Source organism: Anolis sagrei, chromosome 3 (genome assembly GCF_037176765.1).
Source record: "Anolis sagrei isolate rAnoSag1 chromosome 3, rAnoSag1.mat, whole genome shotgun sequence".
NCBI lineage: Eukaryota > Metazoa > Chordata > Lepidosauria > Squamata > Dactyloidae > Anolis > Anolis sagrei.
In genome coordinates, this window is record NC_090023.1 from 34,642,382 (window position 1) to 34,656,957 (window position 14,576).

The following is a 14,576-nucleotide window of genomic DNA, read 5'->3' on the forward strand; positions in this document are numbered from 1 at the left end:
AAAAAATGAAATATTGAAGGAGATATCATCTTCAAATATTGACAAGCTTATCATAAGGATTGAAGGCAGGATGGTTAAATATGTGTGACTGACAACTGAATAGTGATTGGGTTTCCCATAAAATGACAGAACCTTCTTTGTAAGACAATTGTAATAAGAGCTGGGTTAAACATTTCTTAAGTATGATAATTATAGAGAATTCTGTCACGGCATTGGGGATGGATGGATGAAGTGGATTACAAGACTCTTAGGGGATAACTTATCCATTGTACACTCGTAGCTGTAAAAACATGAATTGATTGTATGCTTAATTTGCTCCATCTTCACTAATCTATTTTTTAAAAAGAAAAAAGTGGTATTTTGTTTATGGCTGAAATTTAAATTACTAGCTATTACGGGATATTTACGTATTTGATCTATTTTTTAAGTGGTCTTTTGTTTATGGCTGAAATTTACACTACTGGCTTATTGCCAGTCAATATGGAGTTACCTCTGACAAATGTACATAGGATTTCAGTGTAAAATACTAATAAGTAAAAGCCTTTGCTTGAACTTGCATACATTTACTTCTAAAATTGGGTTTTACAATATTTTCTGTAAAATGTATTGTGGAATTTTTCTTTATGTTCTCTATTTTCAGCGCTGTATTCAGTTTAAACAATTCTTGATGGCTAAATGCTTTTCACATGTCTCCGGAGGTATATTAAATCTGTTGTGTGGTCTAGTGTGAGCAGGGAGTCTCTTCTGTATAAGAAGAGTTGTTATTAAATGACATATTTTAATTTTTGTTAACATCACTTCTTTATTAATTGATATGTAACATTTTAGAATGTGCTGTGATACATCAGAAGCCAGCCTGAATTGTTTGTGTTCTTTTTTGCTGCTGCTATTTTTGTTTTTCTTTTTTTGCACAATTGATCATGAAAGAACAAACCAATAAATATAAATTATAATAATGGTTAATTTCACAGACATGTTTACAAAAATAGTACAGGACTCCTGAACAACTTTTTACCAGGGGCAAAGAACAGGTACTGACATGGCTGTAAACAAAGAGGTGCATTTAATCGCATGATATGGGAATGTGACAGAGTACAGGCATACTGAAGAAGGATTGAAGGAAAAATTAATAGAACGTTAACTCTTAAAATAATTAATAGTCAATAGGAATGTATTACAATCAGTGTATAATGTAGAAAAGGAAAGAGTGGCTGACAAATTAATAACACATGCACAAATAGTTTTAGTGAGGGGTTGGAAAGATAAAACAAAGTGGACTCTGACAAATTGGTATAATTGTATAGAAAATATGTTAAATGTGAAAAATAAATTGTAAATTGAACAATATAGATAAAATAGAAAATGTTGTAATAGTTGAGGGCGTGTAGGATCCAGTTAGGAATTATTTAGAGAATGTATTAAGATGTGGAGTGGAAAAATTTAGGTTGATACTTCAATGTAATTTCTGTAGTTTATTGCACAAATTGTATGTCCAGGGGGAGGGGTAAAAGGTGGGAGTGGGGTAAAAGAATAAAATAAAAATAAATATTAGAGAAGTTTTACATACATTTTTTTAATGCAGGCTTACAAATAGCAAAAGGAAAGTTTCAAAAATTATAGTGAATCAAAGCTCAGTTGGGGGTATTTATTTTGGATTTTCTTTCAAATCAAAGAATTCTTGGATGTGAATATTCTAGGATACCCTTTGTTAGGCTGTACATATGCCAGAATAATTTTTGAACTATAATATGCCAAGAAAATTCTGTGATAGGCAAAATCAATTTATGCTTGGCAGACAGCACAAGTGAATGTAAATTGAAATATAACCAAGCCATGTGAAAATCAGAAAGGGATTATACAAGGATACCCACTCTCACCACTAGTTCTTGAAGTACTTCTAAGGGACATACAATGTGAGGAAAGGATTCCTGGAATAAAGATTTAAAAGGAAAATTATAAATTGCTAATATTTGCAGATGATTTGGTGACTACTTTAGAAAATCCATTGAATGGAATAGAAGTCTTGATGAGAAAGTTGAAAGATCTTGGAACTTTAGTGAGATTTAAAGCAAAACAGAAGTTTTAAATAAAAATATGGATATAAAAGATGAGGAAAAATTGTCAAATATATCAGATTTGAAAATAGATGAAAAGGTGAAGTATCTTGGTGTCAGCTGACAAATAAAAATTGTCTACAGCTCCAAAATAACTATGACACCTTATAGATAGATATTTTAAAATGACTTATTATGGTGGAATAAGTTACAATTTGAGAAATATCCATTGAAAATCTAAGAATTTTGAGTCTCTGGGGTGAAATGGTTTTATTGAAATATTTATACCTTGCTATATCTTCCCGAAGGGGACTCAAAATGGCTTAACATAAAAACGTTAGCACTGCATTTAAAATATATAAATATTATAATAGATTTACATATAAACAGTATTAAAAGATTCACAGTTAAAACCATTCAAATATATTTGATGCATATTCAAAGCTAGAACCACAGCACCTCCTGAATTTATCTTTATATCTTCAACTTTAAAAGCCTGCCTGAATAGAAAGGTTTTAGCCTGCCGCCGGAAGAACAGCAGGGAGGGGGGCCATTCTGGCTTCTCTGGGCAGGGAGTTCCTGAGGCGCAGGGCAGCCACCGAGACGGAAGGCCCGCTCTCTCATTCCCACCAACTTGAGCTGGAGGTTGGACTAAGAGAAGGGCCTCTCTTGAAGATCTCAAGGCCCTGGCAGGTTCACACAGTTAGCCAAATAGCCTGGACCTGAACTATCTAGGGTTTTTACATGGAACACTTTGAGAAATAAGCCCTGGAAACAGCACCAAAAAAGCCCAGTATATGGTTCATATGTGTGGGTGACACTTTCACCATTTGAAGCCATGGAGAAGAAGAACTAAACAAGTTCCTGGACCGCATCAACAACATTCACGCAAATATCCAATTTACCATGGAAAAAGAAAATGAAGGAAAATTACCATTTCTAGATGGCCTAATCATCTGCAAACCAAATCAGCAAGTTTACAGTTTATAGAAAACCTATGCACACTGATAGATACTTACATAAAAATACCAACCATCATCCAAGTCAAAAAAAGAAGCACAATTAAAGCTCCGGTAGACAGTACAAACAGGATCTGTCGAACCCATTTCCTCCAAGATGAACTGCACTACCTAAACTGGGCTCTACAGGCTAATGGTTATTCTAAGACAGTAATCAGAAGAGCTGACCAAGAAGAAGCCATGAGAGTACATACAAAACTCCATCTAGAGGAAAAGTGTTCTTACCATACATCAAAGGAACCACTGATTGCATAGGAAAGCTGATGAAGAAACACAACCTACAAACAATCTACAGGCTCACCAAGAAAATTTAACAAATGCTATGTACAGCAAAGAATAAGAGGAATCCTCTAACCATTGCTGGAGCCTACCATACACCGTTCAGCTATGGACAAGTCTACATAGGGACTACCAAACGCATCAACCAAACACAAATCAAAGAACATGAAAGATGTTGCTGTTGTTCATTCGTTCAGTCATTTCCGGCTCTTTGTGACCTCATGAACCAGCCCACGCCAGAGCTCCCTGTTGGCTGTCACCACCCCCAGCACCTTCAAGGTCAATCCAATCACTTCAAGGATGTCATCCATCCATCTTGCCCTTGGTCAGCCCCTCTTCTTTTTTTTCTTCCATTTTCCCCAGCATGAAAGGTACTGCAGGCTAATTCAACCACAAAAGTCAGCTATAGCAGAGCACTTGATGAATCAACCTGGACACAAAATATTATTTGAGAACATAGTGATTCTAGATTCCGCTGACAACCATCATGTCAGAGTACACAGAGAAGCCACTGAAATCCACAAGCATGTGGGCAATTTCAACATAAAGGAGGAAACCATAAAAATGAACAAAATCTGATTTCCAGTATTTTTAAAAAAACCATAATCAAAACAATAAATAAAGAACACAACTCAGAAACAGGAGAACTCTAGACAGCAAACAATCAAGTGCCAGGTAACACCTCCCAAACAGAGGATGCCTCCAGGCAACAAAACCCAAGCTACCGCTATGTACACTGACTTTGCAGCTTCAGGCTACTCAGTGATATTCAAGCTCATTAATTGCAACATCCACACTTGCTTCAACAGAAAAGGGTTCTTTTTCCCACCCTGGACATTCCACACACACACTCACTCAACTTGCTTCATTGCCAACAGAACCTCTGAAGATACCAACCACAGATGCAGATGAAATGTCAGGAGAGAATGGTACTGGAACATGGCCATACATTCCGAAAACCTCACAGCAACCCATAAAATTGTTTTTTTAAACCATTATTATGTTATTCCCTTCTATTTGTTTAAAACAGTGGTTCTCAACATTTGGTCCTTCAGGTGCTTTAGACTTCAACTCGCAGAAATCCTAGCCAGTTTACCTGTTGTTAGGAATTGTGAGAGCTGAATTCCAAAACACCTGGAGGACCAAAGGTAGGGTGCTCCATTTTTAAAAAAATAAACTACTCATGTACAAGTAACTAGCAAAAAGTAGCCTGTATGTGTCCATTTTCAAGGTATCATAATGCTATGAATTTAGAAAGTGATACTTTACTGCATGAATCTTTGCAATTATTATGTTTTATGTGTTTGTAGACTTCCTAGAAAAGATGAGCAAGTAGTACTCATATTTTTCATTCTAGCATTGACCTCTACACAAGTCAACTTGGGGGGGGGGATTTGTTTTACTTATATATGAGTATATAATCTAAAAACTGCCTTTACATTAACAGCCAACTTCCTACTTGCCTCTGAACACATTATAAAGAAAGGGCCATTATTGAATCAAGTGACCATTAGTGAGTCTGTCTAAAATATAATTTAATAGGAAATTAAATGAAAACATGGGATGTTATTTGAGAAAGGAGGGCTAAACCAAGACTGGGAGCATCTTATTAAAGGAGTAGGATTGGCACAGGACACTGATAAAAACCCCAGCATTAAATTGTTGATTTGACATATTTCTTCATTAATTATGTTTTAATCCACCATTCTAGGAAGCTTCAATATGTTACTGAATAGTGGCTTGTTTTGTTTACATCTTGCTATACTTTGTTTTCAACAGCATTACTGCAAAACTGGAGAGGGCTTTGGAAAAAGTTGCCCCACTCCTTCGGGAAATCTTTGTGGATTTTGCCCCTTTTCTGTCTCGAACACTGTTGGGTAGCCATGGACAAGAGCTTCTAATAGAAGGTAATGATTATGTTGAGATTATTGTTAATTCCTACTTTGAAACAATTAAACATATAATTATGACCTCTGGACTTTTCCAACTTCAGGAAATTCATGTACAATAATTCAGTTTTCTGTAGAGAGAGGAAAGCCTCTTTTCTGCAACAAGAACAACAATAGTGTCATGTGATTTTTTTGCTAGTAATAAAATGACAGCAATCTACAGTACTGCATATCTATATACCATTTAGCTAGATCTGAATTCTTGAAGGCGGGAAAAGCCTTCAGGAATGTAACTGTGGTTTACATATCAGACCACTAAAATAAATGATTTGTTTGTAATGTACTCTGATATAATTATGCACCTCATATCTAGACAATATGACCTCATTTTTAAACACATAATCCAGCCAAAATCATGATCATTTGAACTCTCTTGACTGTTCAGCACGCTGTTACACATCCACCCCAGGCTTCCAGAAGAAACAATAGGGATACCTCTGCTGAGTCTTTGGAGAGAAAAAATCAGGTCATCCATCAATATTAATAGTAATAGTAGTAGTAGTAGTAGTAGTAGTGGTAGTAGTAATAGTAATAATAATAATTCATTTCTAGACCGCTGTCCCCCTGAGAGGACTCAAATGACACCAAATGCAATTTCTTCTTCCTCTCTTTCCCAAGCAGGTGCAACCCCACTTTTTCATCTCACAACCATTAAGTTCCCTTTTCCCACAGATAGAATGGTATCACTGTGGATGGTCATCTGACCTCTGTTAAAATCCTCCCCAAAAGGAGAGTTTGACACACGCCAAAATGAAGATTCTTGTCAATCTAGGACTACTCACCAGGGTTTCTGAACACTCATGATTTTTTTTTTACTATTATTACTTTTTGTCCAGAAAGTGTTGATTCTTTTTATGCAGTGAACCATATGCACTTTTTGTACAGGACAAATCCTCAGTGACATCATTTTCTGTATAGGAATCAGCATTTTTTGTTCTGGTTTTATACGCAAAATAACTTATATGCATATTTTGTGCAAAATAAGTCCCAAGCCATGTAGATTGTCATCAGTTCAAAATGTTACTTGCCAGGATTTCTTAATATTCAAGAAGACATTGTAACCAGTTTTTAATTTTTTTGAGTATTGCTTTAATCTCAAATTGTTAGATTCTCTATGTTTCTCCATAATCGAAACCTGACATCTTCCAAATATGCAGATGAGGATGCTGTACACCTGAATTATGCTCTTATGTTATGGTGCAGCCTTGAACACTCCCTCCCCAAATATCCTCAAGGACCCAACCTGAATCTTTGGATCAGGCAGTCCTTTACTGTGAAATACAGATGCACTTCAATTGGAAGAGAGGCCTTCTGATCTAGAGTGCTGGCAACAGTAGCTGATAACATGACTCACTGAGATAAGAAGAAACAAATTCATGCATCCTCTTTAGGGGACTTTTTACTATTCCAGGCCAAGGTCTCTTATGGTAATAACATACCCAAACAAATCTTAAGGGCTCTTAAAGAAAAAAGTAAAGAAATAATTGCCAAAAAAATCAATTGTTGAGGTATATTATGTTGCTGCTAAAATGGGTGTTTATGAAGAATTTATTTTTAAAATGCAAGTCATACTGCTTTCCTCAATTTCCCGTGTTTTTGGTTGGAAAAGATAGTCCAAAATGGCCTATTGACTGGAAAAAACAATCAAAAGAGCATTTGAGCTGATTTCATAGGGATATTTTATGTCTTGGGTGCTTTTTGGTTTGCAGAAAGAAATGTATAAATCGTAAATGGCTGAAATTCAGGGATATCGATTTCTACTGTGCAAGTCACTTGTACCAGCTCTCCTGTATGAATTCATTATTAAAAGTGCACTTGAAGTAACATAATCTCATAACTGTATTATAAATTATACTTAATAATATATTTTGCTGAAATAATATATTTTCCCCCCTCAACTGAAGGCCTTTTCATAAGCAGGGGCAAGGTGTGGATTTTTCTTATGTGTGTGTTCACTGTAGGTTAATGGAATTGACTTAATGCACAGATTTCGAAAAGCTTGTCTTTGTGAGGTTTTGACTGTGTCATAGGACATGCCTACTGAAATGGTATGGCTGAATATGGCTATTCAGCTTTTGTACTTTAGGATGTGGAAAACTACCTATACAGAACATCTTGTTTAGTTAAATTTACCTGAAGAGGTGCCATATTACATTAACAGTGCCAACAGTCTGCTTGAGTGAATGATTGCATGTGAATGATGAAAGGTTAAAGAGATGTTCGCAATAGACATTTACATGCTTGTGTTTCAGTAGAAGCAATGCTCAGGGTCTTGACAGTTTCCAAGCTGTTTGGCAGAAAATGCTGTTTGACAGGAGAGAGAGGGATGTGCTACACAGGAGGCACTAAAGAGCAGTTGGTAAAGCAGGATTTTTGTCACTTTTCCTACAAGCACAATCTGCTTTGAGCATCTGCCTTGGTCCAGTTAGAGACAGACATGTTTCTGCCTGTGGTGCATAGTAGCAAACCTCAGTGATCCATTATAATCCATTAGTGGCTGATATTTAAGTAGTCAAAATTATCTACACTATAAATACGTGCTTTTTAAAAAAATCACTTAGATATTTGTGACTTTGCAATATTATTTGGGAAGATAATATTTTCAGAAATGGGATCAATTGGTTTTGAAATAAAAACCCTATAACTGGGGAATAAATTCAACACATTAATGTGATATTTATTTTGCATCAGATACTGGCTTCTATGATTCCTATTCCAGTCTGGGTCTAAATAAATAAATAATATATAACTTTATTTGTAGCACACCCTATCTCCCCGAGGGGACTCAAGGTGGCTTCCAACATAATAAAGGCAAACATTCAATGCCTGCATAAAACAGAATTTAAAAAATTCAAACAACAACAATAAAATACATTACATTCTTTATTGTGTGGTTACTTTTTTTTTTACTGCAGATCTCCTAACTAAATGAACAGTCTTAAAACTATATTAGAATATGTCTATTAGGAAAGAAGAAATATGAAAATTAGACTAACAGACAACCTAAAATACACATTAAATTATAAGGCAAGGAAAAGTATATAACATTTTAAGAAATGCTTATACGAAGTAATTTAACTGACTTAAATATAGATTTTATGTAAATGTTAAACAAGTTTGAAATTAGAAACAAATACACTATTTTACTATATTAGCGAAAAGAAAACTGTTGGATGCACACCTTAATGTAGTGAAGGGCTTTGTGTATATCAGAGAAGCTGAGGGCTATGGACTCCTCACATGGTCACAAAAGCAAGAAAATGTGCAGTGGACACCCCAGATTAAGATATATCCATCCTATTCAGAAAGTATTGGCTGCACAGGCAGAAGAGCTCCTGATAGTTCAAGCTGTGAGGGCAGCAGATTAACTCTAGAAGGGAAAAAATTGGATGGCAGGAATAGTGACAAGTAAAACTGATGGTGGGTCTATTATTCAGAGTGATTATGACACTTTAGGTAGCTCTTTTTAGTATTGTGGCTAGGGAGGCATAATACTAAATACACAATACAAAGGTAAACAAACTTTGAATAGATTTTATATGCAAAACCCTATGATAAGGCAATCCAAAATTAAGCAGGAGAATAGCACTCTAAGAGGAGATTCCAAGACTGGAAGGCACTCAGGCCGCTTCCAGACTGCACTTTAATTCCTGATGGGGTGGCTACATACTACCAAGATGTTATCCAGTCGCCCCCAAAAGCACCCCCACAAGCCCTAAAAATGGTTAAGAACTTACCTGGCTGCCATTATGCCTTTTTGACATGATTTTTGGAACATACCAATTGTAGCATTAAGAGACCGGTGGCCAGTATCAATCCCCCCCCCCCATCTTCTTGCACGTCATTGGTATGTTCCACTGGGCTTGAACAGAAACTTGTTGGCTCCCAGCAAGTGAAGATGCAAGATGGGTGTGTGGACAGCCCCCCAGGTCGTCCTTTTACAAAGGCACAGGTCTAATGGGCTATCTAATTAATTTGGGATAAAGCAGGCTTTTCCTACTTTGCCTTGAATTAATCCTCTTTTGCTGGAGGCATTTTTTGGACGCCTCCAGTAAAAGTGTGAGAGGGCCAGGGATATGGGCCCTGTCTGGATGGGCCCTCAGTCAGCTTCTGGGCAAGAGAAAAGGACAAGTCCAAGGACTCTTGGATAAAATAATGCAACAGAATTAACAGAACTAAAGTTCAAAGGATGTTGAAAGGATGTTCAGATGCTGGCATGCCCAAATGTGAAAGCATGGTGTGAAACTACACAATGCATACAATAGGAACATGAAATTAGATTAGAACACCTAGCCTAGTCCGGTTCCGGTTATGGTGGCTGGCAGCAAAACCGCTGCACTGCTCAGCCAGCTCTGCAATCTGGAAGAATCCTGAGCCTCTCCCTCTCCTAACATCTCCATATCGAAGGGGAGAGGAACTCCGAGCCTTGAGCCCCCGATAGAGGGGCAGAAAGCCGGTAAGGAGCCAGGGGAAGGCCGGAAAATAAAGAAAAAGCGGAGAAGCGAAGAGGGAGAAGGAACCCCCGCCGCCATCTTACCGCGGCCTACTCACATTGCTGGTCGCGGTCTGCCGTGCCGCCGCTGCTTCCTGGCCCGCCGCTGCTGCTTGGCCCCCGCCGCCACAGCTGGTAGGGAGACCATCGTGGGGCTACCGGACCGCTGCCGGCCGTTTAAAGGAGGGATGCCTGGCTGCCGCTAAGCCGCCATCCCCGCGACCGAGTGCGACCGAGTGCCGCTGGGCCGGAAGGGGAGGCCCATCCCCGCTGGGCCGCCAGACCACCGCCGCCGCCGACCCGCGGGTGGAGAAGCCGAACGCAGGGCCGCCACCGCTGAGTGACCGCCGCCGCCGGACCGCTGTATCGCTACACCGCCGGTCGCTGGGTGGGGAGGCCGGGCGCTCCCTGGCCTCCACAGCCGCTGCTGGTGGGACGGTGCCGGCGCCGAGCCGCTGCTGGGCCGGGAGGCTGTTTTCAACCCTCGGGCGAGTCCGGGGGGCTGTTTCCATCTTCGGGCGAGTCCGCCCCTGCTTTCCATCTTCGGGCGGACCCGCCCCTGCCCTCCATCTTCGGGCGAATCCACCCCTGCTCTCCATCTGCAAGCGAGCCCACCCCGCCGACATAGAGGCCAGGAGCCTAGAGGAGCCGCCCGGTGAGGATCATCGTGTGCCGGGCGAGTCCGCCCCCACCTTCCAGCTTTAGGCGAGTTGCTTCATCCGGGCGAGTCCACCCCACTTTTCCATCCTTGGGCGAATCCGCCCTGCAGGCACGGAGACCGGGATCCTGGGGAACCACCCCGGTAAAGATCAACGTGTGTTGCCTGGCCTCATTGCTGACTGGCCTCATCGTGACTCCTACAGGGGCCTGACCATTGTGTAGAACCACCTATGTGTAGACCGGCTTTCTCGCTGAGCAAGAGCGTGACTGTCTATCTGTGCTGCCCCACCCCCGAGTTACCAACTCCGGAAGCCCATCCGCTGGCTTACAATCCGTCTAGAGACTCTGGGGTCATGGCAATATTTAATTAACTACCACCATTACCACCCATAAAGGGGAGTTGTATAATACCAACCAGTCCATTCCTGGTAGTCATTGTTGTCATCTGCCATCTGTAATAGGATATAGCACTTAGGCGCCTGCCATCGATTGCCAGATTGCACCAGCACTTTCGCCCCTTCCCCGTCCCTCTGTGCCGCACTTTATTATCACTAAGTAGAGCACTTTAGACCTAGCACTTTATTGTGATCTGCACTTTATTAATGTGCCTTTAGACCTTGCACTTTGTTAATGTGCCTTTATGAATGTGTGCTGCTGCTAACTAACTACGATCATTACGATTACTGATGAATTGCTCCTAATTCTAAGCACTTTATGAACTGTTCCATTGTAGTAGTCGGAACATCAATTACCATCGGTATTGCTGCTACCCATGTGGTCCCCTGCCCCCATTTGTGTATTGTTCCTGTTGCTTTTTTGTAGCGGAGGGGGCAGAAGGGGTGGTGTTCTGGAGCCTGTGATTGAAGATGTGGTGGGGAGGGGGGGAGGAGGGGGAGAGGGGTTGTTGGCAAGAACCTATAAGCCCAACAACAAGCGTAGGAGAAAGTGATCGTATGGCTCGGAACTGCGGCATGGAGGGGGGGAGGTGTTCCACTAGCCGAGGGGCCCCCATAGAGGTCGTGGTGGGAAGGAGGAGATGCGGGAGAAGGAGACCTCGAATTCGGCTCAATTCGGACCGCTTATCTAAATTAACTACTCCCAATCGGTCTCCTAAGGTAAATTGGTGTAACCAGGTGAGCGGGCCCTCTGGCTTGAAGGTGGTGTTGTTGAACGCCAGGTCTGTCAACGGAAAGACATCTTGGATCCAGGATTTAATCCTGGAGGAGCGGGCAGATCTGGCGTGCATCACGGAGACCTGGTTGGATGAAGTCGGGGGGCGTAAACCTCTCCCAGCTCTGTCCTCCAGGTTTCTCCATGCAACACCAACCAAGAGCCGGAGGACGGGGAGGCGGTGTCGCAGTAGTCTATAGAGATTCCATCCATCTAACCAGGAGCCCCATCCCGCAGACCACAAATTTTGAATGCGTCCACCTGAGGGTGGGTGACCGGGACAGAATAGGGATTCTGCTAGTGTACCGTCCACCTCGCTGCACTACAGTCTCCCTACCTGAGCTAGCGGGGGTGGTCTCGAGCCTGGCGGTGGAGTCCCAACGGCTTCTTGTGCTGGGGGACTTCAACATCCACGCCGAGGCAACCCTCACAGGTGCGGCTCAGGACTTCATGTCCGCCATGGCAACCATGGGGCTGTCCCAACGAATAACTGGCCCCACCCACTGTGCTGGACACACATTGGACTTGGTTTTCTGCCAGGGATGGGAGCAGGGTGGCGGTGTGGAGGAGTTGTCTATCTCTCCGTTGCCATGGTCCGACCACTTCCTGATTAGATTTAGGCTCACTGCGCCCCCTAACCTCCGCAAGGGTGGAGGACCCATTAGGATGGTCCGCCCCAGGAGGCTAATGGATCCGAGTGGATTCCTGACGGCTCTTGGGGAGTTTCCCGCCGCCGCGGTAGGTGATCATGTCGAGGCCTTGGTCGCTCTCTGGAATGGGGAGATGACCAGGGCTATTGACAAGATCGCTCCGGAACGTCCCCTCTCGAGTAACCGAGCTAAACCAGCCCCTTGGTTCACTGAGGAGCTGGCAGCGATGAAGCGAAAGAAGAGGGTTCTAGAGAGCGTGTGGCGCTCAGACCCAAGCGAGTCAAACCGAACACGGTTTGTGTCCTTTTTAAGGGCATATGCCGCGGCAATAAAAGCCGCAAAGAAAACTTTCTTTGCGGCCACTATTGCGTCTGCAAAAAACCATCCGGCGGAGTTGTTTCGGGTTGTCAGAGGTCTTTTAACTCCCCCTACTTCAGGTGGGAGCCCTGACAACTCGGCAGCGCGCTGTGAAGCATTTGCTCGGTTCTTTGCAGACAAAGTCGCTTTGATCCGCTCTGGGCTGGACGCCACATTAGATGCAGTCTCTGTGGATGTGACACAAGCACCTGCTTGTCCGATTTTGTTGGATTCTTTTCAGTTTGTGAAACCCGAGGATGTGGACAAGATACTTGGAGGAATGAGACCCACCACGTCCATCCTAGACCCCTGCCCATCCTGGCTTCTGAAGGAGGCCAGAGGGGGATTGGCCGAGTGGGTAACGGTGGTGGTTAATGCCTCCCTTCGGGAAGGCAAGATTCCAGCGAGCCTAAAACAGGCTGTTGTAAAGCCGCTGTTGAAGAAACCATCACTTGACCCCACTAAATTGGACAACTTTCGGCCTGTTTCCAATCTTCCCTTCTTGGGCAAAGTCATGGAAAGCGTGGTGGCCTCACAACTCCAGGTATTCTTGAGAGACACGGATATTCTGGATCCGGCACAGTCTGGTTTCAGACCGGGACATGGTACCGAGACGGTCTTGGTCGCCTTAGTGGATGATCTGCGCCGGGAGCTAGACAGGGGGAGTGTGTCCCTGTTGGTGCTCCTGGACCTCTCAGCGGCCTTCGATACCGTCGACCACGGTATTCTTCTGGGGCGCCTTGCAGAGATGGGTCTTGGGGGCACTGCTTTGCAGTGGCTCCGGTCATTTCTGGAGGGTCGTACTCAGAAGGTGTTGCTGGGGGACTCCTGTTCAGCGCCACAGCCGTTGATCTGTGGCGTTCCTCAGGGTTCCATCTTGTCCCCCTTGCTGTTTAACATCTACATGAAGCCGCTGGGTGAGATCATCCGGAGTTTCGGGGTGCGGTGTCACCTGTACGCAGATGATGTCCAACTCTGTCACTCCTTCCCACCTGCTACTAAGGAGGCCGTCGAAGTCCTGAACCGGTGCCTGGCCGCTGTAATGGTCTGGATGAGGGCGAACAAACTGAAACTAAATCCAGACAAGACAGAGGTACTCCTGGTCAGTCGCAAGGCCGAACAGGGTATAGGGTTACAGCCTGTGCTGGACGGGGTCGCACTCCCCTTGAAGGCACAGGTTCGCAGCTTGGGTGTGACCCTGGACTCATCGCTGAGCCTGGAGCCTCAGGTTTCAGCGGTGACCAGGGGAGCATTTGCACAGCTTAGGCTCGTGCGCCAGCTGCGCCCGTATCTTGGGAAGTCTGACTTGGCCACGGTGGTACACGCTTTGGTCACATCCCGCCTCGACTACTGCAACGCTCTCTACGTGGGGCTGCCCTTGAAGACGGCCCGGAAGCTTCAGCTAGTCCAACGCGCGGCAGCCATGTTGTTAACGGGAGCAGGACGCAGAGAGCATACAACGCCCCTGCTGTCCCAGCTCCACTGGCTGCCGATTCGCTACCGGGCCCAATTTAAGGTGCTGGTGTTATCCTACAAAGCCCTAAACGGTTCCGGCCCAAAATACCTTGCAGACCGCATCTCGGCCTATGAGCCCACGAGGGCCTTGAGATCATCCGGGGAGGCCCTTCTCTCGGTCCCGCCTGCCTCACAGGCACGTCTGGCGGGGACGAGAGAGCGGGCCTTCTCGGTGGTGGCCCCCCGGCTGTGGAACACCCTCCCTGCTGAAGTTAGACAGGCGCCCTCCTTGATGGCCTTTCGTAGGAGCCTGAAAACATGGCTCTTCGAGCAGGCCTTCGATTGAGTGTATCTTGAAACGACACTGGAATGAACTAGGACTATGAATTTTGGCTATGACCCCAGGACTTGACGAAGCGGATTTTTAGTATAAGTATATGTTATGTTTGTATTGTCTGGTTTGTATTGTCGTGATTTATTTGTACACTGTC

At 43.5% G+C, this 14,576-nt stretch overlaps 1 protein-coding gene across 8 annotated transcripts in view; it reads left to right on the forward strand.

The window, feature by feature from the left end:
• The window catches only part of NBEA (neurobeachin), a 441,541-nt gene that overhangs the window by 153,921 nt on the left and 273,044 nt on the right, over nt 1-14,576 (forward strand). For all 8 annotated transcript variants that reach the window (XM_060770825.2, XM_060770827.2, XM_060770830.2 and 5 more), the window contains one exon: nt 5,132-5,259. In XM_060770825.2, the coding sequence (XP_060626808.2) occupies nt 5,132-5,259 (128 nt within the window). The remainder of the gene's footprint in view (nt 1-5,131; nt 5,260-14,576) is intronic.